Source organism: Procambarus clarkii, chromosome 70, assembly GCF_040958095.1.
Source record: "Procambarus clarkii isolate CNS0578487 chromosome 70, FALCON_Pclarkii_2.0, whole genome shotgun sequence".
In the NCBI taxonomy this organism is placed as follows: Eukaryota; Metazoa; Arthropoda; class Malacostraca; order Decapoda; family Cambaridae; genus Procambarus; species Procambarus clarkii.
This window is the reverse complement of record NC_091219.1, coordinates 28,769,610-28,796,500: the sequence shown is the minus strand read 5'-3', so window position 1 is coordinate 28,796,500 and position 26,891 is coordinate 28,769,610. Positions and strand designations below refer to the sequence as shown.

The following is a 26,891-nucleotide window of genomic DNA, read 5'->3' as shown; positions in this document are numbered from 1 at the left end:
AAAGAAACTTTGCCTATTTGTTTCTGCCTCGTGCGGGAATCGAACCCGCGCCACAGAATTACGAGTCCTGCGCGCTATCCACCAGGCTACGAGGCCCCAAAGTAAAGACAAATTTTTAACACGTACATTATCTTACGTTATATTCACGCAATCTACACACTCAATTTTGCCAGCTGGTGGTTCAAATAACACGACTGGCTAACACAGCACGCTGCACACAAGACCTAGAGTACGCAGTCCCGGCATGGTGTCCCCGTCTCAGAGAAACACCAAGAAAAAACTTGGACTCGCAAAAAGCCGGGTCCAAGAGCTGTATGAGTTAAGACATAAGAAAAAGCTGAGGTGAACCTAAGTAATTTAAAAGGCGCTGAACAAGACAAAAGGTTGAAGCAGCAATGATAGAGATGAAAAATACTTAAAAGCAATTAACAGGAGGGAAAAAAATTAGTTAATGTCATAAAAAAAAAGGGCCAGGAACGTGGCCGGAGACCAGGAACTGAGATGTGTCACAAGAATGCCAAGACAAACGCCTTTAGCACAAGAACACCAGGAAAATCGAATACACTAGACTAATTACCAAAAAAAATAAAAAATTATTTTTTTTGAGGGAAAATGAAAACCAATTATAAAAAAATACATGATACGAAGCGTGTAGAATGGGAGTCACTATACTAGGCAGCTGACAGCTGGAAAGGCGGGGACCAGTAGTTGAAGCTCCTACCTGCTGACACATATAGGCCAGAATAAATAAGAATACTGAAACAGACAGGCACGCACGCACGCACGCAAGCACGCACGCACGCACACACGCACGCAAGCACGCACGAAGCCTCCAACCCAGGTCCGGGTGGGGTGGGGGGGGGGAGCCGCCATGTTATCCTGAGGGGTTTAAAAATAAATATAAAAGTGGCAACAGTTCTGCCAGTTCCGGGAGTTTGGAACACGTAGAAAAACAATTTAAAGTAATTGCTCTTTCCTTGTTTACACAGTTCCAGTTGTGGAGGACGGAAATGCTTTACATTTCTCAACTTTATTAATGTGTAATGTTCAAGTCCAGACCCATGTCGATGCCTGAGCAACCCCCCCCCCACCCCAACCCCCCCCCTCTCACCCCAACCCCCCCCCCTCTCTCTCTCTCTCTCCCTCCCCCAAAGCACTAACAGATACAACTACAAGTGTCGTTATCACGACTAAATATAAATATGCATAATACATTAGTCCAGAGAGGATTCGAACCAGGGTCCTCTCAACGGGAGGCTGGTAGGCGCTTTGCATGTGTGTCACTGACTCTGACATTTAATCCATCTCTCGGCTACACGCGGACCCAAAATAAAGGAATATTGATTTAAATCAAGTTTTCCTGACCATTTTGGGAGCGGATGTCGTTGTGTGTTTGAGATGTGTCCGTGAGAGGGGGCAGTAATCTGGGAGACTATTATATATATTCCTTGCTTTAGGCCAAGTGTTTCCAGTAGTAAATATACATACGTGAGTGTGTCTTCATCTAGTTGGATTTACCTAGTTGTGCTTCCGGGGGCTGAGCTCTGCTCTTTGGTCCTGTCTCTCAACTGTTAAGCAATCAACTGTTACTAACTATTAATTTTTTATTTTTTTTCCACACACATACACACACACACACACACACACACACACACACACACACACACACACACACACACACGCACACACACACACACACACACACACACACACACACACACACACACACACACACACACACACACACACACACACACACACACACACACACACACACACACACACACACACACACACACACACACACACACACACACCAGGAAGCAGCCCGTAACAGCTGTCTAACTCCCAGGTACCTATTGACGGGAGATCAAACCCGGACCCTAGTATTACGAGCTCAGAGCGTTCTCCACTCAGCTATCAGCCTCCCCCCCCCATCATCTGTGTGTCATAACATTTCGTTTTCTTGGATCATCGGAGACTTGAATTCGGTCATCAAAACTACGAGTCCGTAGTTGAGCCAACTAGGCCACGGACACCCACAATAAGCTGGCTACCTAACTGGTCCCCAACTGAGACTAGACCTTCTCTATGGGTCCACTAAGGCACCTGGAGCTTTACGTCTCCGAGGATCAAGGTGAATGTAATCTTATTACCGACGTAGTTGTGGTTTTCATCTTAGAGAACTCGAGATAACTTTCGAGAAGCCGAGGCATCTTCAGCTAATCTGAAAGAGTTGAATCACCAGCATGATTATCGCCTTCGGAGATGTTAATGGCTGTTAAACACCCTTCCCCCACCCCCATGGTCTGATAAGATTGGGGGGCCATCAGATAAGGTAAGCGAGAAAGGAGAGGGGTGGCAGGGGAAGAAGCAGGGGGAGAGGCAGGGAGAGAGGAAGGGGGTGAGTGGTGTAAAATGCTAGTGTGGATTATTTTTTGGGGGGAAGAGGTAAAGCCGAGAGGTAGAGGTACAGCCGAAGGGAAATTATAGAAATGGGAAATACAGTGTGAGTTATGACAGGAGGCGGACTGTCCGCCTTGCTGACACTGTGTGTATATATATATATATATATATATATATATATATATATATATATATATATATATATATATATATATATATATATATATATATATATATATAATGGTGAAGCTGGTGAAACGCGTCACGTTATCGCCCCAGCTGTTGCCACCTTCGAAGCGGGTGCCAAGTTGATCACATAACTGGCTATTGACCCCGTGACCCCTGACCCGATCAACTGCCAGGTGTAAACGAGTCAAAAACAATTCCCTTTACCAACCAAAGCTCACCTCTACATTTCGTGTATGTACGTATGCTTTCAAGACATCTACGGCCTTACGACGTGATTATATAATATATAATTATATTATATACGCAAAGGATCAAGCAAGCGGTGGCGAGGGACAAGCAAGCGGTGGCGAGGGACAAGCAAGCGGTGGCGAGGATCAAGCAAGCGGTGGCGAGGGACAAGCAAGCGGTGGCGAGGGACAAGCAAGCGGTGGCGAGGGACAAGCAAGCGGTGGCGAGGGACAAGCAAGCGGTGGCGAGGGACAAGCAAGCGGTGGCGAGGATCAAGCAAGCGGTGGCGAGGGACAAGCAAGCGGTGGCGAGGATCAAGCAAGCGGTGGCGAGGGACAAGCAAGCGGTGGCGAGAGTCGGCAAGTCAGAAGGCAACCACGGATGACTGAACGGCCCGAGGAAATTGAGTGATTGAGGCGAGGGAGTGTGAGAGAGGTGGTGGCAGTTCCATCTTGCAAGATTGATGGAAGGGTCTGGGGCAGGCAAAGGATGATTGATCCTCCTGGGGGATGTATGGATTGAAATGGAATTGCCGAGATAGAAGAAGGAAAGGAGAAGGTGATTGGGCAATGGATTAGTTCTTAGAAATCGTGACCTGCGTGTTGAAATTCAACCTGGTATTAGAAGTAGGCATATTGCGTATTGCTTACCAACAGTACTGGTAGGCCAAGTGTAGTTATATCAACACCATTAGACCGAGTTAAGGGTATTTTTAATACCATTTTTATATTTATATTTATCATTCTTAATATCCTATACTAATAAGAAATGCAGTTCACGGAATATGAGGATGAGGGAAAGGACACCTGATTATAAAGCCGTAGAAGATGACCCCCCGAGAGCACAGTCGAGACCCAGAGGTGATCTCGTCAGGAGGTCAAGAAGGATAGCAAGACTGGACCCAGGATAGCAGCTTTTATGGGCTCACCATAGCCCGTGCTACTTGCCTCGCTCCTGTGCCAGTTAAGTCCACTACGAGCTCACCAAAGCCCGTGCTACTTGCCTCGCTCCTGTGCCAGTTAAGTCCACTACGAGCTCACCAAAGCCCGTGCTACTTGCCTCGCTCCTGTGCCAGTTAAGTCCACTACGAGCTCACCAAAGCCCGTGCTACTTGCCTCGCTCCTGTGCCAGTTAAGTCCACTACGAGCTCACCAAAGCCCGTGCTACTTGCCTCGCTCCTGTGCCAGTTAAGTCCACTACGAGCTCACCAAAGCCCGTGCTACTTGCCCCGCTCCTGTGCCAGTTAAGTCCACTACGAGCTCACCAAAGCCCGTGCTACTTGCCCCGCTCCTGTGCCAGTTAAGTCCACTACGAGCTCACCAAAGCCCGTGCTACTTGCCCCGCTCCTGTGCCAGTTAAGTCCACTACGAGCTCACCAAAGCCCGTGCTACTTGCCCCGCTCCTGTGCCAGTTAAGTCCACTACGAGCTCACCAAAGCCCGTGCTACTTGCCCCGCTCCTGTGCCAGTTAAGTCCACTACGAGCTCACCAAAGCCCGTGCTACTTGCCCCGCTCCTGTGCCAGTTAAGTCCACTACGAGCTCACCAAAGCCCGTGCTACTTGCCCCGCTCCTGTGCCAGTTAAGTCCACTACGAGCTCACCAAAGCCCGTGCTACTTGGAACTTTTGTTCAGAATAGCTGAATCTAAAACAACAACAGCAGGCCTAGTAGTTGAGTATTAGCAATGACAGTAGGCCTAAACCTGGACTAGTTGAAATAGTTGACCACACAACCCGAATACACTCGGGTATGGGGTTGAATGAGTTCATATATTGATTGATGGAAATTAAGACACCCAAGAGGTGGCACGGGCATGAATAGCCCGTAAGAGTTTATAAAGACTCTCCCATGCTTTTGTGTGGTGGTACAGTGGTACAGCACTCAGCTTTGTAGTGTGGTGGTATATATATATATATATATATATATATATATATATATATATATATATATATATATATATATATATATATATATATATCAGGAGCAGATGACTTCTAATTGCTGTTAGCAGACTGAGAGTTCTTCCCTGCTACAGCTCATTGTAAGCCTTACCTTCTTACCCAACTAGTTTTCCCTGGACCACGACCTGTCAATCGATTTACAACCCGGTACCCAATTATTGCAAGGGTGAGCTGGGACGAACAGTTTTAAGGAGTGGCGCCCAGACAATCCTCCCTGGGCCAAGACTCGAACCCAGACCAAACAGCTGGCGAGACTAGTGTTTTCCCACTTCGCCAGCAGGGAAAAAACCTTCCGTATCCTGTATATATTTACACAGCTAAAGACCGATTATGAAGGAGTGTTCCTGTGCCTTGTACTCTGTTTTTTCTTATGTTCTTCCTAGCTTGCTGTTCATCCTTATCGCTGTCATCTGACATTAAATATTACCGCTCCGCACAAACACTCGCCGATGGGAGATAAATTTGCTTACATCACTGGTCGTGAGAGCTTGTGTTTAGCAGCATCATAAACATTCAGATAGCTTTTGCATTTAGAGATATTTCAGGTAATGTAAATTTTACATTGCAGAACATAAGGCTCAGTCCTTATCGGTGGTCTGCACGCCCAACGTTTTCTGTGGGAGAAATGCTCGTTTTCTGTACAAAGGATTGGGGGGGGGGGTTGTGACATAAAGGCCATCATCTATGTTATTTAAATATATATTTGTTGCTTGATATGGCTGCGCTCTTTCATATATATATATATATATATATATATATATATATATATATATATATATATATATATATATATATATATATATCAGTAAGGGGTCGTGCAGTGGGTTTCCTGCAGTGGGTTAAAGGCGTACCTGCTATGCCAGTTGCTGTGAGGCTTCTGTGCTGGCTAGGGTTCGAGTCTCCTGATGGGAATGTGTTGTAAAGTTGCATATATCAGTAAATATATATTCCCCTTTTCACTCCTAGAGTACTAGTCCTGAAGAACAGTTAGTACAGCTCCATCTCTCGATTTACCACTGCGTAAGATTTGCCACTGCGTAAGATTTGCCTCTGCGTAAGATTTGCCACTGCGTAAGATTTGCCACTGCGTAAGATTTGCCACTGCGTAAGATTTGCCACTGCGTAAGATTTGCCACTGCGTAAGATTTGCCACTGCGTAAGATTTACCACTGCGTAAGATTTACCACTGCGTAAGATTTGCCACTGCGTAAGATTTGCCACTGCGTAAGATTTGCCACTGCGTAAGATTTACCACTGTGTAAGATTTACCACTGCGTAAGATTTACCACTGCGTAAGATTTGCCACTGCGTAAGATTTACCACTGCGTAAGATTTACCACTGCGTAAGATTTGCCACTGCGTAAGATTTACCACTGCGTAAGATTTACCACTGCGTTAGATATACAGCTGTTTTACCTAACCAGAAACGTACGAACCTAAGCAACCCACCCAACCTATCGAGGCCAATGCATAAAAAAAATTATATTGCTTTAATTTTGACTAATATTTTCTATTTTGAACTGGTCGATTCCGTAAGAAATGCGATGCATTAGGTGTCAGGACGGATTGTTCCACAAATGTTCACTGTGGAACACCACCTGCACTGGTGCAAAGACTTCTTCAATGATACAAGGACTCCTCCCTCTGCAACGGAAGTAGGACGCTACCATCAAGAAATAGTCTCCGTGGCGCAGTGGTAAGATACTCGCCTGGCGTTTCGCAAGCGCCTTGCCTTGGGTTCGAATCCTGGCCGGGGAGGATTGACCGGGCGCCAATCCTTAACTGTAGCGTCTGTTCACCCAGCAGTGAATGGGTACCTGGTTGTTAAACGATTCGGCGGGGTCGTATTCCGGGGAAATTAGGGTTAAGGACCTTGCCCGAAACGCTACGCGTAATAGTGGCTTTACAAGAATGTAAATATTGCCGGAACAGAAGTGGACACGTTCAAGAAACAATTAGACATTCCTACAAGAAGCGCTGGACCAGGGGCGCCGGTCGGCCGAGCGGACAGCACGCTGTACTTGTGATCCTGTGGTCCCGGGTTCGATCCCAGGTGCTGGCGAGAAACAATGGGCAGAGTTTGTTTCACCCTATGCCCCTGTTACCTAGCAGTAAAATAGGTACCTGGGTGTTAGTCAGCTGTCACGGGCTGCTTCCTGGGGGGGGGGTGGAAGCCTGGTCGAGGACCGGGCCGCGGGGACACTAAAGCCCCGAAATCATCTCAAGATAACCTCAAGAAGGCGACACCGGACTAATAGGGGAAGCATAATTTGACTGTCTATTCTTCAGTAAATGAAGAATATACCGATTTTATAAATGTTGTACAAATAGTGCGTGTATAGGTAGACAGGTAGGTAGGTAGGCAAATTATATCAAATAACAATGACCCCCAAATGATAACGAAAATTAATGATCTAACTGGACAAAATAGTAAATCCTTACAAGACACAAAATAGGAAGCCCCACTTAACAGCTCTATACAATTAATTACAAATCTCGGTCAAGCAAGAAGTAAGCAAAGACAAGATAGCTTACGAGGTAAGAGTGACCAGAGAAGCCACGCTGGATCCTTCAGAGCTATACACAACGATATCACAATAACCCCATATATCACCGAGACAATCTGTGAAGCAGGTTGGGCAATTTTTAGCATATGGTGTTTTCCTCAGGGTTATATGACGCGTCTCTGGCTTTTTCTATCAATGGAGAGAGAGAGAGAGAGAGAGAGAGAGAGAGAGAGAGAGAGAGAGAGAGAGAGAGAGAGAGAGAGAGAGAGAGAGAGAGAGAGAGAGAGAGAGAGAGAGAGAGTGAGAGACAGAGAGAGACAGACAGACAGACAGAGACAGAGAGAGACAGACAGAGAGAGACAGACAGACAGAGACAGAGACAGACAGAGACAGACAGAGAGAACGACTGGGACAGAGAGACAGGGAGGTGGTAACGGCAATTTCTGCAAAAGACTGACGCCGCCTTATCAGCTCGTAGGTCGCAGGGGATCGAACGCGTGTTCTTTGGTCGTGAGCTGCCAATGATAACCTTCTACCCACCGCTACTATCGGTGCCCGCATTTGGACAGTCATCCTTGTGCTCACCTTGGCGTATATGTGGTATGTAAATTAAGGAGAGGAGGAAAGGTTGTGTGTGAACACGGCCATGATGTCAGGACGGATACAAGCAGACACATACACGCAAAACTCTCCACATCCACTCATGATATCCAACCCATGATATCCAACCCATGATATCCAACCCATGATATCCACACCATGATATCGACCTCATGATATCCACCCCATGATATCCAACCCATGATATCCACACCATGATATCCAACCCATGATATCCACCCCATGATATCCACCCCATGATATCCAACCCATGATATCCACCCCATGATATTCAACCCATGATATCCACCCCATGATATCCAACCCATGATATCCACCCCATGATAGCCACCCCATGATATCCAACCCATGATATCCAACCCATGATATCCAACCCTTGATATCCACCCTATGATAGCCAACCCATGATTTTGATCCACCCCATGACAACTCAACACCCACAAGAGCCCAAACAATGCACCACAAGAGCAACACACACACACACCAACACACACACACACACACACACACACACACACACACACACACACACACACACACACACACACACACACACACACCCACACACACCCACACACACACACACACACACACACACACACACACACACACACACACACATACACACACACACACACACACACACACCCACACACACACACACACACACACACACACCCACACACACACACACACACACACACACACACACACACACACACACACACACACTAACTGAGAACCAATCAAGTGTGTATTACGAAGGCAGAAAAGGTCATGCACAAACTATAGTTCCAGGAACAAGTTCTGGAGCTGCAGCCACAGATTATAGACATCACTAAGACTAAACTTTCAGCTGTGATATATAAAAGTAATATTCTTGTGCAATAATAAGCTTGTGAAAATTCAAACACTAAACAGTGAAGGAATGGTCGAATGTGTCGTTGCCTTTCAAAGTGCTATAAAAATATTTAGATCCAAAAATAATATATAATTGTCATCTGGGCAACAGGAAGCCTGTACTAAGCCTTATCCTGGCCCACCTACTGCCAGACGGAAGACATCTCCCGTCACGCAGGGTGCAGTCGCACCTCCACAGATCTCCAGTATCAGCTCTTGATACTGGTAATGGCTCAAAAGGGTCACCACTTACGGGCTATTCATGCCCGTGCTACCTTTTGGGTGGCTTAATCTTCATCAATCAATCACCTACTGGCTGTGCTCAGGATCCACCCTACAACAAATGCCTAACTTCCCGGTACTTAACTTTCTTGCTAGGTGAATACAGGCATCAGGCGAAAGGAAACGTGCCCAACCATGTCTTCCTTGTTCTCCTGGTATTCAGCGTGAACATTTCCTATTTTTCTACTCTGTCAATCCCCCTTAATTATTTTGTACGTCTATAACACGTCTCCCCTCTCTCTTATTTTTCTAGCGTCGTCAGGTTCAGTTCTTTCAGTCGCTCTTCATATCCCATCCCTAGCAATTCTGGGACGAGCCTCGTCACAAACCTTTTCCAGTTTCCTTATGTGTTTCTATGGGTGTGGGCTCCATGATGGTGATGCATACTCAAAGACTCGTCTCATGTAGGCAGTGAACAGCGATCTAAATGCCTCCTTATTTAGGTTCTTGAATGGCGTTCTAACATTTGCTAGTGTACCATAGTTCACTGCTGACATTATCCTATTTGTATGAGCCTTCGGAGTTAGGTTTGGTGTAACGTCCACTCCCAGGTCTCTTTCTCGAGTCATAACAGAGGTGGTTATCGTTCATTATGTATAGTCCCTTTGGTCTCCTGTCGCCTTTACCCCTGTTCAGCTCTTTACACTTGTCCGTATTGAACTCCAGCAGCCATTGTGTGTGTGTGTGTGTGTGTGTGTGTGTGTGTGTGTGTGTGTGTGTGTGTGTGTGTGTGTGTGTGTGTGTGTGTGTGTGTGTGTGAAATATATGTAATATAAATGACAGGAAATTTGGTAGGGTCGAAGAGCTATCAACTCGATCCACCCACCCACACCCTCACAGACCAACAGACTCATGTGTCATAGAGATGTTAGAAAGTTTTCTATTAGCGTAAGGACAGTGAGTAAATGAAATGACCTAAAGGAGCAGGTTGTAGAGGCTAACGCCATTCATAACTTCAAAAGCAGATATGATAGAAAAATAGGCCAGGAGCCATTGCATTAGACAACCAACAGCTGGAAAAGCGAGGGGGTCTAAGAGCTAGAGCTCGATCCTGCAGGCACACATAGGTAAATACAACCCCCCCCCCTTCCCCCCCACACACACATACCCGCCCACACCCACACACTGACCAACAACAAACACACACACACCCACCCATCAACAATTCTCCCCGGTGTAAAGCCAGAGACAGTAATTCATGTAATATAACCGAGCCGTGAAGGACCCCAGCTTAATCCCGGCCCAAGCTGCTGCCCTATCTGGCCTGGTACCATCACCACACACACACACGCCCTCACTACCCCATCAATGACCCCTGACTCGGGCCCCAGGGCGGGGAAGGGGGGGTATAAGAAATAGGTTGGGTATAGGAGAAAGGGGAGCAGTGTTGTTGCTCCTCTCACCTGTGGAGAGGAATGGGAGACGGCCTCTCCCCCTCTCTCACTTGGAGGGAGGAAGGAATGGTGGCCCCTTCCCTCTCACCTGGTGTACCGGTTCTCAAGCTCAGGAACCGGTACACCAGTTGACTGACGGTTGAGAGGCAGGACCAAAGAGCCGAAGCTCAACCTCCTACAGGCACAAATGAGAACGATTAGTTGAGAACATTAGTGTTGAAATCCACAAGTTAGTAGCAAGTATTAGTCAGTGAATCAACCAGTACAACATTTAACAAATGATGGTTGAAAGGTGTAATGGTACAAGTAGTTAGCGGCCACACAACCAGGTGAGCAAGATTAAGACAGCTTTAGCCCGCCCAAGCTGGCGCTCCCAACAAGGGGGTCACACACAAAGGGCCTCATGCTGAAGTGTCATCCAAAGTTATTGGTAACAAGCAGATCTGTATTTAATCTGATTATGACGTCGTTGGTGGGTGTGGTGGCCAAGGCGGTGACCGGCGAGGTAAGGTGAGAGGCTGGAGAGTAGAGGGAGAGTTGAGGAGGACATGAGTCTTGTGGAAGCCGCAGTCCCATCAAGTCGTCCTCCACCGTCTGCGACATCGACCTGAACCAATGAAGGGAGCCGGTGTGATTTTGTTGACCTGAGTCTAGTCTACAGCGAGTGTAGTCTGGGGAACTAACTGGGTGTGCTGTAGAGATGAGTCACAGTTAGGGGACATAGGCTGGAGGAACGAGTTAAGGATAATGACCAGTTAGGTCCGGTGCTTTTATTGGCAAGGGTAGCCTAACTATCCAAGGGGGATTTGCTATAATATCAATACTGTCAGAGTCTATTTTATATAATTAAATCAGAAAACCCGACGAACTTCAATCACCCTCCACGTGTTCTCTCGAGTGAGTCCCCTGGACACACGTATTGCCCCCAAGGGTCTACGTGTTGAACTATAGATGATATTGAAGAGCATCATTTCATCACAAATATATCATTTGATCGAGTGTTGCAAGTACAGATAATCTACTGACGGGTTCACAACAAATTTGGTGGCTGATCACGACTACAGGACCAGGTACACACAGGACCACGTACACACAGGACCAGGTACACACAGGACCACGTACACACAGGACCAGGTACACACAGGACCAGGTACACACAGGACCAGGTACACACAGGACCAGGTACACACAAGACCAGGTACACACAGGACCAGGTACACACAGGACCAGGTACACACAGGACCAGGTACACACAGGACCAGGTACACACAGGACCAGGTACACACAGGACCAGGTACACACAGGACCAGGTACACACAGGACCACGTACACACAGGACCAGGAACATAGAGGACCAGGAACATAGAGGACCAGGTACACACAGGACCAGGTACACACAAGACCAGGTACACACAAGACCAGGTACACACAAGACCAGGTACACACAAGACCAGGTACACACAGGACCAGGTACACACAGGACCAGGTACACACAGGACCAGGTACACACAGGACCAGGTACACACAAGACCAGGTACACACATGACCAGGTACACACAGGACCAGGTACACACAGGACCAGGTACACACAGGACCAGGTACACACAGGACCAGGTACACACAGGACCAGGAACATAGAGGACCAGGTACACACAGGACCAGGTACACACAAGACCAGGTACACACAAGACCAGGTACACACAAGACCAGGTACACACAGGACCAGGTACACACAAGACCAGGTACACACAGGACCAGGTACACACAGGACCAGGTACACACAGGACCAGGTACACACAGGACCAGGTACACACAGGACCAGGTACACACAGGACCACGTACACACAGGACCAGGAACATAGAGGACCAGGTACACACAGGACCAGGTACACACAGGACCAGGAACATAGAGGACCAGGTACACACAGGACCAGGTACACACAAGACCAGGTACACACAAGACCAGGTACACACAAGACCAGGTACACACAAGACCAGGTACACACAGGACCAGGAACATAGAGGACCAGGTACACACAGGACCAGGTACACACAAGACCAGGTACACACAAGACCAGGTACACACAAGACCAGGTACACACAAGACCAGGTACACACAGGACCAGGAACATAGAGGACCAGGTACACACAAGACCAGGTACACACAGGACCAGGTACACACAGGACCAGGTACACACAAGACCAGGTACACACAAGACCAGGTACACACAGGACCAGGAACATAGAGGACCAGGTACACACAAGACCAGGTACACACAGGACCAGGTACACACAAGACTAGGTACACACAGGACCAAGTACACACAGGACCAGGTACACACAAGACCAGGTACACACAGACAGGGTAGACAAGAATGGATTATTTAACACGGGTGGTACACGATCAAGGGGACACAGGTGGAAGCTGAGTACCCAAATGAGCCACAGAGACATTAGAAAAACCTTTTTCAGTGTCAGAGTAGTTACTAAATGGAATTCATTAGGAAGTAATGTGGTGGAGGCTGACTCCATACATAGTTTCAAATGTAGATATGATAGAGCTCGAGAAGCTCAGGAATCTGTACATCAGTAGATCGATGGTTGAGAGGCGGGACCAAAGAGCCAAAGCTCAAGCCCCGCAAGCACAACTCGGTGAGTACACAGGACCAGGTACACAGTGGACCCGACTGCTTGCTCAGATGAGCGAGCCATCATGGAGGAATAATCACATAGTTAGGGTGCGGCAGGGCGGCCATAGCAGCTTCCCCAGATGGTAATATTGACTCGGGCGATCCATACCCAGCCCGAGGAGCGCCAGGCACTACATTTCTGGTCGTTTGACCGCTACCACGGTACTAATGGACTGGGCTAACTTAGCCAGTCCTCGCTACGGGGTGCGACGGGTCGCCTTTGTGGTGTAAATGTGTTTGGTTAGGTATATAGAGCCAGGGGGGCGGGGGGTGGGGGGACCAGGACAGTCTGGAGTCTGCACTATGGCATGGGAGAAATTGGTGTTAGACTAAGTGGTTTGCTTGTCTGTCTGTGTGATATTGTGGATTGACAATTTTGTGTGTGTCCTCGTCCTACTTTTATTTAAAATACTGTTTTTTTGTGCACCTTGGCTATTCCCCGTCGGATCTTGTATGTTGTGATCATATTTCCTCTGCTGCTTCTGTCCTCCAAGGTAGTGAGGTGTAGTTCCCTCAACCGTCTCAGCATCAGCACTGATCCTTTTTGTTGCAAATGTCTCTACTTTTCAATTGTGGTGTTATGCTTGGCAAGGAGCATCTTCCAGGCCTAAAAGTTGTTTACACTGCCTTCAACGAGTCGTCATTTAGGTTTCTAAACGACGTTCTAATGTTAGCTTGCCTTCTAATGTCGTAGCTCAGTCGATTAAGGCAGTGTCTGGGATGCTCCCGGACGCAGGTTCGAATCCTCGTCACGGCCCTGGGATGCTCCCGGACGCAGGTTCGAATCCTCGTCACGGCCCTGGGATGCTCCCGGACGCAGGTTCGAATCCTCGTCACGGCCCTGGGATGCTCCCGGACGCAGGTTCGAATCCTCGTCACGGCCCTGGGATGCTCCCGGACGCAGGTTCGAATCCTCGTCACGGCCCTTGTGGATTTGTTCGTAGCTTGCGTTCCAAGCCCTGCCAATGTTTACGACTGTCTGTCATGTTAACGTGGCAATTACAACCACTCCCAAATATTTTTCTCTCTCCAATTCCTAAGTTGCTTCCCCCGCATAGTGTAGACAACTTCTGTATCCTTTTGTCCTTTCCCATCTTCAACATCTTGCACTTGTTGGGACTGAATTCCAGAAACCATTTGTTATCCTACGAACGCATTTTAAATATTATTAACCTAAACTAACTTACCTAACATGGACCATGTTAGGTAAGTTAGTTTTGAAATTTAATGAAATTTGTATATATATATATATATATATATATATATATATATATATATATATATATATATATATATATATATATATATATATATATATATATATATACAAATTTCAGCAAAGCGAGAACCAGAAGATTGAGAGAACAGCTTGTTGGTTGACTAAATACATCTCAGTATTTGCTTCTCCAACTCATTTTCTTATTATACACTTTATTGTACAATTTTTACACAGCTGATTTGTTACAAAAGGTAAACATAAAGACGAAAATAAAAGGAATTTATTTTTTTCTAAAAAAGTGTAGATTTCTTCGAACTCCTCCGATGCAGGAGGACGACACCATGCTGAGGCGCTGGAAAAAAAGCTTGCTGCTCTTGGATCTCTTGTTGTTTCAATGAGCCTGGAACTGAAATCCTTGAGAACCCTCCTTGCACTCCCCCCCCCCCTCCATGGACCAAGGTTCTCAATTCCTATTGGAACAAAATTATACTTGTGATCTATTTCCCTGTACGTGTTTGCTTTGTCTCTGTGTATGTGGGGCAGCGGCTCCTGCTTGACTAACAGAGAGGGTGATGTATATGGCTGCCAAGGTGGATACACGGATATAGTCTCATGCCAGCTGTCTGCCATTTCTCCATGGCCGACGTGTGATCCCATCCGGCTCACCAGTAAATGTAGTACCTGGTTGATACCTGGTTGGTTGATACCTAGTAGTTACGGTACATTGTATTACAAGACGCTGCTGGACACTGGGAAGAAACAAGGCTCCTCTTAATGATGTCGTTGACTTCGTCGTCGTGTCTTGTGTCCCAATCCCCTGATTTTCCGCAGTGCAGTTCATGCGATCCATATTCATCTGCCTCACCGCAGATACTCTTATATACAATGTGCATTGGGACAGTAAAGATGAATGTAATATTATATATATATATATATATATATATATATATATATATATATATATATATATATATATATATATACCAAAAGAGTGCAAGATGTGAAGTAGCCAGTGTTGGTTTTCCACACTGGCTACTTCCCTTGCAAGAGTGCATGGTAATAAGTCATCTAGAACTTACGGTTGTCTTCTGAGGTATCCCCTTGGTGGCCGACGAGACGGGCAGGTCAATGGAGGGAACTTTTAAGGTGTGGCTAAAGAAAGGGTCACTGACGTGGTCAATTGTCTGGTTATCCTAGGCTGCCGAGGAGCTACACTACTCTTCCGCTCATCTCTAGCCCACTTGTGACATGAACCGTGATTGGCTAAGCATGTTTACTTGCTTCCTATTGCGTTTGGCATCAGTGACTGCTTGGACAAAGGACTTGAGGTTATCTTGAGATGATTTCGGGGCTTTAGTGTCCCCGCGGCCCGGTCCTCGATCAGGCCTCCACCCCCAGGAAGCAGCCCGTGACAGCTGACTAACACCCAGCTACTTATTTTACTGCTAGGTAACAGGGGCATAGGGTGAAAGAAACTCTGCCCATTGTTTCTCGCCGGCGTCTGGGATCGAACCCAGGACCACAGGATCACAAGTCCAGCGTGCTGTCCGCTCGGCCGACCGGCTCCCCTGAGGTAACTAAACTGCACCATCACATCTACATGTACCTCACACACCAGATGGTGAACCCAGCGGTGACTGAGTAGACTCCAAAAGGTGTCGCCGCTTAAGTCTTGCCAGCCGCCAGAATACAAAACATGCTTTTTGTATTATAAAATGATCATACCTCGGTATACCTGCAGTTATGCATCTACTCTCGACAATGTGAAGGCTCACATTGTCACATTGTCAAGTGTGTGTGTCAGGAGTTAGACGCTATGTGATGATCCCCTATCAATTCCTCTGAGAATCTTGTATGTGGTGATCGTGTCTCCTCTAACGCTTCTGTCTCCCAGTGACGTGAGGTTTAATTCCCGTAGTCTCTCCTCATAGCTCATACCCCTACGTCTCGCAAGATGGTTAGTCACACAGGGTCACGTGATTAGTAGCCTGTAATGGCTAACTCTGGGTGTAGGTAGTTTGAGGATAATCTCAAGAACACAAGGGGTAATAAATTGTTAGCTAAGCTGTGACTACCTTACACCAGCACGTCTGAACCCGCCAAACACACACCGAAACTACGACGTTGGTACAACGTTCGAACAAGTTTTAACACTTCCTAACCAGTTATAACAACCAATATAGCAAATTGTAACAACGTTCTAATACGTCATAAACCCGTTAAGCCAAGATGTAACAACTTTATTACAAGTTGTAACAAGCGGAAAATAGGGACAGTTTCTGTTTGTGTTTCCAGGGAAGGTTCTAATGACTGGACATTCACTAATGCCATGTGCGAGGTCATACCCCAGTTGCTGCTCACAGAGTGCGCACCTGGAGTGCTCCCTGAGGATTTTGTAGGTAGTGATTATGTGTCCCCTTACTCTTCTGTCTTCCAATGTCGTGAGGTGCATTTCCCGCAGCCTTTCTTCGTAACTCATGCTTCTTAGTTATGGGACTAATCTAGTGGCATACCTCTGAACCTTTTCCAACTTCGTCTTGTGCTTGATAAGGTACGGGCTCCATGCTGGGGCCGCATACTCCAGGATTGGTCTTACATATGTGGTATAAAAGATTCTGAATGATTCCTTATACAGGTTCCTGAACGCTGTTCTGATGTTAGCCAGCCTCGCATATGCCGCAGACGTTATTCTTTTTATGTGGGCTTCAGGAGACAGGTTTGGTGTGATATCAACTCCTAAGATCTCTCTGTTTCATTAAGTACTTCATCTCCTATTCTGCAACCTGTGTCTGGCCTCCTGTTTCCACCGCTTGTTTCCTGTTTCATTACTTTGCATTTACTCGGGTTGAACTTTAGCAGCCATTTGTTGTACCATTCACTTAGTCTGTCTAGGTCATCTTGTAGCCTCCTACTATCATCCTCTGTTTCAATCCTCATAATTTTTGCATAATCAGCAAACATTGAGAGAAACGAGTCTATACCCTCTGGGAGATCATTTACATATATCAGAAATAGTATAAGTCCAAGGATTGGCCCCTGCGGGACTCCACTGGTGACGCCTCGCCAATCTGAGACCTCACCCCTCACAGTGACTCGTTGTCTTCTGTTGCTTAGGTACTCCTTTATCCAATGGAGTATCTTCCCTTTCAGACCGGGCTACATCTCCAGCTTTTTCACTAGCCTCTTGTGTCGTAAACTGTGTGTGGTCATTGTGTGTGTGTGTGTGTGTGTGTGTGTGTGTGTGTGTGTGTGTGTGTGTGTGTGTGTGTGTGTGTGTGTGACCAAAAGGTACACAAAGGTAGTTAAACCAAATGTTAATTTATAAAAGTGATTTCCAGGTAAGTAAGCACTCTGCTTCCCCCACATTCTCCCGCTAAATCTTTAAAACACCATTACCGCCTATTTACATAAGAAAGTGCGCGTCAATAAGACAAGCATTAGCATATATTTAAATATTCAGCACCAAACATTTATCAGAGAAATAAGAAAGTGGTTTGAATAGATACAAGTGCTTCATTGTGTATTCCAAGAGCTAGGTCGGGCCACGAGGCCCACTTAATACGTCAGCTTTTGTTTAGAGTTCGCTGATGCCCAACCTCTCCTCACACTCAATGCACCTCAACTTTGATGCCCAACCTCTCCTCACACTCAATGCACCTCAACTGTGATGCCCAACCTCTCCTCACACTCAATGCACCTCAACTGTGATGCCCAACCTCTCCTCACACTCAATGCACCTCAACTGTGATGCCCAACCTCTCCTCACACTCAATGCACCTCAACTTTGATGCCCAACCTCTCCTCACACTCAATGCACCTCAACTTTGATGCCCAACCTCTCCTCACACTCAATGCACCTCAACTTTGATGCCCAACCTCTCCTCACACTCAATGATATTCTGGAGTCCAGTACTCCCAAGTACTTCCCCCCCCCCCCGCCACACACACACACACTACATATTGGTTATATATATAAACAGCCATCAACTCATAAACACTATTTTCTCCGTTCAAAATCACAGAAAATTTTAAGTAACCGCAAAAGATCTTGCCCCCATCTTTTGTTTCTACCACAGATGTTGCCATATATTTACAATGCTAACCAGCATATATATATATATATATATATATATATATATATATATATATATATATATATATATATATATATATTTTCTTCTGTCCTCCCTCGCCGGATCTTGGAACCCGAGAAGAGAGAATTGGGGAAATTCTTATTAATCTTTCCTTTTTGTGGGCAGAGTTTCTTTCACCCTATGCCCCTGTTACCTAGCAGTAAAATAGGTACCTGGGTGTTAGTCAGCTCGTCACGGGCTGCTTCCTTGGGGTGGAGGCCTGGTCGAGGACCGGGCCGCGGGGACACTAAAGCCCCGAAATCATCTCAAGATAACGTCAAGATATACGCTCCTGGCTCATCTTACTCCCTTAAGTCATCTCCTTGTTTCCCCAACACTTCCTGGCTGATGGTCTGGTGTAATATTGCAAGTCATCCTCCTAAGATGGTGCACCTTAAACTCCACAGCCCAGGACCTCTCGTTAAACTATTCATTAAGCAGGTTATTCATTAATATAAGCAGCTTCGTTAAACTATCGAAAGTCAATCTTCATGTCCATAGTTGAGGATGGCAAGAACAGGATTAATGATGTACAGATCAGAGGTCACAAAGTGATATTCATGTGGATTCCTTCTGGTGTTGGATGAGTGGTCAACGAGGTGGTGGATGAGCTGCCACCAAAGGTGCCACAATATCCATCACAGGTCAACATTTAATGTGGTTTAACCATGAAACAAATGACTAACAAAATAACATATATCCAGGCCCAGGCGGAAGTGGCAACAAGCGGTATAATATATGAGAGAAGTTCTCTCATGCAACAGCTGTATATATATATATATATGTCTACTACAATTTTGTCCCCATTGCCGCTAAGACACTCGGCGCCTGTGATAAGAGTGCCACCAGCTTTTTTAAGGAGCTGGGTTCTAGGGTAATTGAAACAACAAGAGACCCTAGAGCTGCCAGCTTCCTTTTCCAGCGCCTCGGTGTGGCGATACAGAGGGGAAATGCTCACTGCATTCAGGGTTCCTGCCCACCATCTGAGGAGCTGGAGGAACTTGACAACTTATGATAACCATCTTTGTACCCTATATGTAACTTCTGTTTTGTAACAAAGTTTAAATAAAACAAATATATATGTGTATAGACAAAAGAATGGGTGTGGTAGAAGAAAATATTAAAGTGTTCAGTGAGAATCCACAAGGTCTTCTCTGAATACTCTTTATTTTCTTCTCCGAGGCCATGGGTCCCTCACAACTACCATTAACATAATTTTCGTTAACCTAACCCATAACGGGTTTAAACCCCCTCCCCCCCCCTTACCTACCCTCGAATTTATGCTAAATTTTGCAAGGTAAGAATATATAGTTACATTACCCTAGTTTATACCTAATTTATCCTAATTAATCACATATCCTAGTTAAGCAAATGCAGGTTTTTAATTTTATTTATATGTGTGAGGCTATTTACATATTGAAACTTAAGAAAATTAGGCTGGACTGTGTGTATATATATATATATATATATATATATATATATATATATATATATATATATAATGTGAGAGAAAATATATTACTACCTTATATATAGTATAAATTCGAGGTTAGGGAGCGGGTATAAACCCAGTTATGGATTAGGTTAAGGAAAATGAGGTTATGTTAATGGTATGGATAAAGTTAATAATAATACTTTGCTAAGAATATGATATAAAATGGAGTCCAGATCCAGGTGTGAGAGGTTTGGTTAAGGTTGGTAGGGGTTATCTTGAGATGTCTTGAGATGATTTCGGGGCTTTAGTGTCCCCACTCTAAAGTGGGGTGGCTTTAGTGGGGTGACTTGATGTGGGGGAAATAATGCCCTACGACAACACCTATCTAAGTAATATCTAAATTTCACAAGCATTAGGGTTCTAAGCAAATATCAACATGGCTTTAGGCTTTAGGGGAAGGAAGATCATGCCAGACGAACCTCCTTGGAAACCAATCTTAATCAACTTGAGAATGGTCCAGGACGGACCGAAACGTCGTCGTCCCTTCATTTTCTAGTGTGTGGTCTGGTCAACATACTTCAGCCACGTTATTGTGACTCCTCGCCTGCACAACCTCCTTGGAGCATTACAATATGGTAATGAAAACAAAGGCAAGACAGAGAATGGGCAGATTGGGTACTTCTGGACTGTTAAAAAGGCTTCGATACAGTACCACACAATGAGCAAATCCACAAGGGCCGTGACGAGGATTCGAACCTGCGTCCGGGAGCATCCCAGACACTGCCTTAATCGACTCGCAGGTTCGAATCCTCGTCACGGCCCTTGTGGATTTGCTCATTGGATATATCGCGTTAGTTTGATTTCTGTGTGTAGTACCGCACAAGTTGCTATGCAAACTCGAGAGGCGGGAGGGGTTACCTTGAGGTGCTTCCGGGGCTTAGCGTCCCCGCGGCCCGGTCGTCGACCAGAGGAGGTAGACGGAAACGCAGGTGTCAGAGAGTGAGAGTGAGGGTCGAGGAGACGGACTGGCGGAGAGTGCCTCAAGGATTGGTGCTGGAACCCATACGATTCCTCATTTGTGTCAAATGACTTGTCTTATATGTCGATGTTTGCAAATGATACAAAACTAATGAGGAGGGATGATACAGATGAGGATTGTAAGATTCTCCAGGATGACTTAACAGGTTGGAGAGATGGTCCGAGAAACGGTTGCTAGAATTCAACACCAACAATGTAAGGTGATGGAAATGGGATGAGGAGACCGACAGGCCAATACCCGATGAAGGAAAACTACCTTCCCTATAACGACTAGAGAAAAAGACCTGCGAGTGGACTTAATACCAAACCTGACACCAGAGGCTCATATGAACAGAATAACATCAGCCGCATACTCCACGCCAGCAGGAGTCAGAACAGTCTTCAAGAACTTTAATAACGAGGCTTTCAGATGACTGTTGGGCACCATTCCTTTCCACCGTCCCATCCCAAATCCTTATCCTGACCCCTTCTCAGTGCTATATAGTCGTAATAGCTTGGTGCTCTCTCCTGATAATTCAATTAGTGTATACCGCCTATGGGAGGCCAGCTTTATGAGTATGCCGCCCCATCGTTGAGCCCTGGTTGGTTGATACCTGGTTGATGGGGTTCTGGGAGTTCTTCTACTCCCCAAGCCCGGCCCGAGGCCAGGCGTGACTTGTGAGAGTTTGGTCCACCAGGCTGTTGCTTGGAGCGGCCCGCAGGCCCACATACCCACCACAGCCCGGTTGGTCTGGCACTCCGTCGAGGAATAAATCTAGTTTCCTCTTGAGGATGTCCACGGTTGTTCCGGCAATATTTCTTATGCTCGCTGGGAGGATGTTGAACAACCGTGGACCTCTGATGTTCATACAGTGTTCTCTGATTGTGCCTATGGCACCTCTGCTCTTCACTGGTTCTATTCTGCATTTTCTAAAATGCCCCATCTAAAACAAACATCTAAAGAGCCCCATCTAAAAAAAACTTAAGCTCGAAACTGTGCAGAAGTGTGCAACGAGACTCGTCCCAGAGAAAATGGGACGAGTGAGCGAATGGAATGACCTAGAGAGGTTGTAGAGGCAAACTCCAATCATAACTGCAAAAGCAGTTATGATTGGGAGACGGGTCAGGAGTCATTGCATTAGACAACCAACGGCTAGAAAAGCGGCATCCAAGAGCTAGAGCTCACGCACATCTCCTGCGCCAGGACGACGGGATCACCATAGCCCGTGCTGTTTGGAACTTTTTGTTCCCAGTAGCTGAATCTAAAACAACAACAGCTAGAACTCGATTCTGCAGGCAGAAATAGGTGAGTACATATAGGTAAGTACACGATGCGCACACACACCAACTCTTACACACACACGCACACACACACACACATGCATGCTGATGCAAACATTATGAGAAGGATTGAAACAGAGGATGATAGTAAGAGGCTACAAGATGACCTAGACAGACTGAGTGAATGGTCCAACAAATGGCTGTTGAAGTTCAACCCAAGCAAATGCAAAGTAATGAAACTAGGCAGTGGAAACAGGAGGCCAGACACAGGATACAGAATAGGAGATGAAGTACTTAATGAAACGGACAGAGAGAAAGATCTAGGAGTTGATATCACACCAAACCTGTCTCCTGAAGCTTACATAAAAAGAATAACGTCAGCGGCATATGCGAGGCTGGCTAACATCAGAACAGCGTTCAGGAACCTGTGTAAGGAATCATTCAGAATCTTGTACACCACATATGTAAGACCAATCCTGGAGTATGCGGCCCCAGCATGGAGCCCGTACCTTGTCAAGCACAAGACGAAGCTGGAAAAAGTCCAAAGGTATGCCACTAGACTAGTACCAGAACTAAGAGGCATGAGTTACGAGGAAAGGCAGCGGGAAATGCACCTTACGACACTGGAAGACAGAAGAGTAAGGGGAGACATGATCACAACCTACAAAATTCTCAGGGGAATCGACCGGGTAAACAAGGATGAACTATTCAACACTGGTGGTACGCGAACAAGGGGACACAGGTGAAAACTGAGTACCCAAATGAGCCACAGAGACGTTAGAAGGAACTTTTTCAGTGTCAGAGTAGTTAACGGATGGAATGCATTAGGCAGTGATGTGGTGGAGGCTGACTTTATACACAGTTTATAATGTAGATATGATAGAGCCCAGTAGGCTCAGGAACCTGTATACCAGTTGATTGACAGTTGAGATGCGGGACCAAAGAGCCCGAGCTCAACCCCCGCAAACACAACTAGGTGAGTATACACTGCCCACTACACAGGGCGGGTCAATGTCTTGCCTGTGTGTGTGTGTGTGTGTGTGTGTGTGTGTGTGTGTGTGTGTGTGTGTGTGTGTGTGTGTGTGTGTGTGTGCAAGTTTTCTTTTGCTAGTCTACCATTTTTCCGCCGGGTCCCATCCGTAGCGCGTCTTGTCAAAGCCTGCACACCTTCCTTCACTAATTCTAGACCCTCGGTCTCTATAGCCTCGTCGGCCGCCATTGTTCTCTTTTTCTGACGTTCTCTGTCCCTAATGCCTCTCCCCCCCCCCACCCCCCACCCCCCCCCCTCCTCTGATGAGAGTAACTGTCATTCTGCTGCACTTCTTTCATTTGTTTGTTTCCTGCATATATAATTGTTTCAGTAATCATTGTAATCTTTTGCTATTGTTGCTGTGGATAATGCCCCCCCCCCCCACCCTCCCGGGGCCCTGTAAGGCCTTGATAATCAAACGCCTTACTCACTCACTCATCACTAATTCCTTTTATCCACCGGAGCCTTGATGGGGGTTCGAACCTGTGCGCCGAGTGCTCCCAGACGCGCTCCAGTCAACTGTACCGCGACATGTGGACTTGTTCTTTGACATATCACGTTAATGAGATTCCTCTGTGTAGTTCCTGTATTCTTAAGTCACCCCGAGACCTTGGGACACCCTGGGACACCCCTGGGGACACCCTAGGAACACCCTGGGATACCCTGGGGCACCCTGGGGACACCCTGACAAGCTCCCTATCCTCGATGCGGGAAATACCAAAAGAGCCGCATGAGGACTAACCACAGTGGTGTTGGGAGCCTTCAGTAGGTTGTAACTTGCTGATGGGTGGTGGTGGTCGCTGGTGCCCGCGACGGTCAGTATAAAACAACTGGGTATATGGGCACGTACCCTGGCGGGGAAGGGAGGCTTGTCGACCCGCCCTTACAAGAGCACCGGCCTGTATGCCTCCTCTCTCGCACCTGTTTATGTCCAGATTGTTAACAGAGAGAGAGAGAGAGAGAGAGAGAGAGAGAGAGAGAGAGAGAGAGAGAGAGAGAGAGAGAGCCTGCTGACAGCACACACACAATGTGGTGGTACCTGGCCATCCCCTCCTTCCCCCTTCCTTTGGGCCAGCTGACACTATCACCTGTTTTATGCCAGCCAACACTCACGCCTCTTGAGATATGACCTGAGTGTTGAAGGTGTTTGTGTCCCTCTCACTTGCACCTCATCCATTGTAATATATATATATATATATATATATATATATATATATATATATATATATATATATATATATATATATATATATATATATATATATATATATATAACCTATGCTACGTCTAACGATCCCACATCTATTATGTTACACAGGAATTTGTTCCATAAATCAACAACCCCCGTTTCCAAACCAGTATTTACCCAGGTCTTTCCTGAATCTAAACTTACCCAATTTATACAAGGGTCTGTGTGCTTGCTACTCTTACGTAGATCAACCTAATATATATATATTTTTTTTTAGCAGGTGGGATTGGTGTCATATTGTTGGTGGTTGCAAGAGAGGTTGCAGGGTGATCTAGCCACTCCTAGCCACTAGGGTGAGTAGTTAAGGTAGTCTTGGGGTGCAGTTGTGGAAACTAGTTTGGTAAACTGCGATGCTGCTGCCTTAAATTATCATCCTGTGTTTTGCTGGAAATTATTCAACTGTGTTGTGGTGTGTGTGTGTGTGTGTGTGTGTGTGTGTGTGTGTGTGTGTGTGTGTGTGTGTGTGTGTGTGTGTGGTTGTGCGTGCGTCCTTGTGAGAGTGTGCGTGAGAAAGTGAGTTTTACGCGTGTTGCAATTGGCAAAGACAATGTTTGCAAGGATGACAGAGAGGTTAACATGATCGCCTTTCGTCCCTCCCCCCCACCCCCCACCCCAGCACCCCCAGACCCCCATCCCCCCCCCCCCCCCCAGCACCCCAGCACACCCCCCCACCCAACCCCAGCAGCTCCCTGACCAGCTCACTCAGAGAGGCAGGCACCGTGAGGGAGCACACCCAAGCAAACACTAAGAATATAATCCCCGACCGATTTCCTGATCTCAGACTCAGTTAATATAAAGAGTTCTCAGTAAATTATTGTCTTACCCAATGTAAACAGATCTTGAACGTCTCGGTCGGGACACACACACACACACACACACACACACACACACACACACACACACACACACACACACGCACACACACACACACACACACACACACACACACACACACACACACACACACACACACACACGCGCACACACACACACACACACACACACACACACACACACGCACACACACACACACACACACACACACACACACACACACGCACACACACACACACACACACACACACACACACACACACACACACACACACACACACAGAGTGTGTGTGTTTCAAATGTAGATATGATAGAGCCCAATACGCTCAGGAACCTGTACACCTGTTGATTGACAGCTGAGAGGGAGGACAGAAGAGCCAGAGCTCAACTTTTGGCCAAATTTTTGCCACATTTTTCCCAAATAGACTTGCAGTTAAGTAACATAAAGTAACTTAAACTTGACGAGTCATGACCACCACCTTAATCCCCCTCCCCCTCCCCCCCCCCCCCCCCAATAACAGGTCACCTTTGGATACATGTTTTTTACTACCAAAGGGAAGCATTAAAAGGTTTTCCTGCGATGTTATTTTGCTGGTGTGTGTGTGGTTTTCCCAGCAGTATTTGCTGGGCTCCAACTCCTGGGCTCCACCTTGTGTAGCTCCTGGTCGTCTGGTGCAACATCTACTCTCTCAAGGTTTATCATGTCGGCTTTTACAGTTATACCCACTCGGCGCCTGACAGCTGCGTGGACAGCGCTTCGGAATCGTAGTCCTGAGGTACCGGGTTCGATCCCCGGTGGAGGCGGAGACAAATGGGCAAAATGTTTCTTTCACCACTGATGCCCCTGTTACCTAGCAGTAAATAGGTACCTGGGAGTTAGACAGCTGCTACGGGCTGCTTCCTGGGGGCGTGGAGGCCTGGTCGAGGACCGGGTCGCGGGAACACTAAGCCCCGAAATCATCTCAAGAAATCATCTCAAGATATATATGAGTAAGCCTCAAGTCTCTCCTCCTCTGGTAACCCGACCACTTGGGGTTGGTCGGTACAGCGACGGGCTCGTTTCTTGCAGGTTGGCGTTCGATCCCCGATGGTTCAAATGGATTGGCGCCGTTCCTACCCTCTGTCCTTTCCCAGATCCTGGGCCTCATAGCCCTTCCAAGTGCTATATATTCGTGATGTCTTAGTACTTTTTCCTCATAATTATCTTACATATTCTCCCTCCTATGCTTCTTATTCGACGTCACTCGCCATGTTCCCCGTCTTATCTCTCTCTTGTTATCTTGCTTTGCACTGCATTTGTTGGATATTCTCCCACCTGTTTAACTGCTAATTAGAGACTTAATCGTCATTAATGAGTGCTGTCTCCTGCTAGTTCCCTTCCCGCGGCCTGGCCCGTGACCAGCCTTCCCTGGTGACTGCCAGGGGCCAGATTCACGAAAGCACTTACGAACCTGTACATCTTTTCTCAATCTTTGGCGGCTTTGTTTACAATTATTAAACAGTTAATGAGCTCCGA

General features: G+C 46.5%; 1 protein-coding gene across 1 annotated transcript; it reads left to right on the top strand.

Annotated features, from left to right (window-relative positions):
- Positions 1-244: 244 nt before the first annotated feature.
- On the top strand, positions 245-3,208 carry LOC138356020 (IgA receptor-like). Its single transcript, XM_069311573.1, has 2 exons — positions 245-342; positions 2,905-3,208. The coding sequence occupies exons 1-2, from the start codon at positions 245-247 to the stop codon at positions 3,206-3,208; spliced, it is 402 nt and encodes a 133-aa protein (XP_069167674.1).
- Positions 3,209-26,891: the final 23,683 nt, after the last annotated feature.

Coding starts and splice junctions, on each gene's coding strand:
- LOC138356020 (XM_069311573.1), top strand. CDS start 245: ATGGTGTCCCCGTCTCAGAGAAACACCAAGAAAAAACTTGGACTCGCA. Junction 343..2,904: donor AGACATAAGAAAAAGCTGAG/GTGAACCTAAGT, acceptor ATATACGCAAAG/GATCAAGCAAGCGGTGGCGA.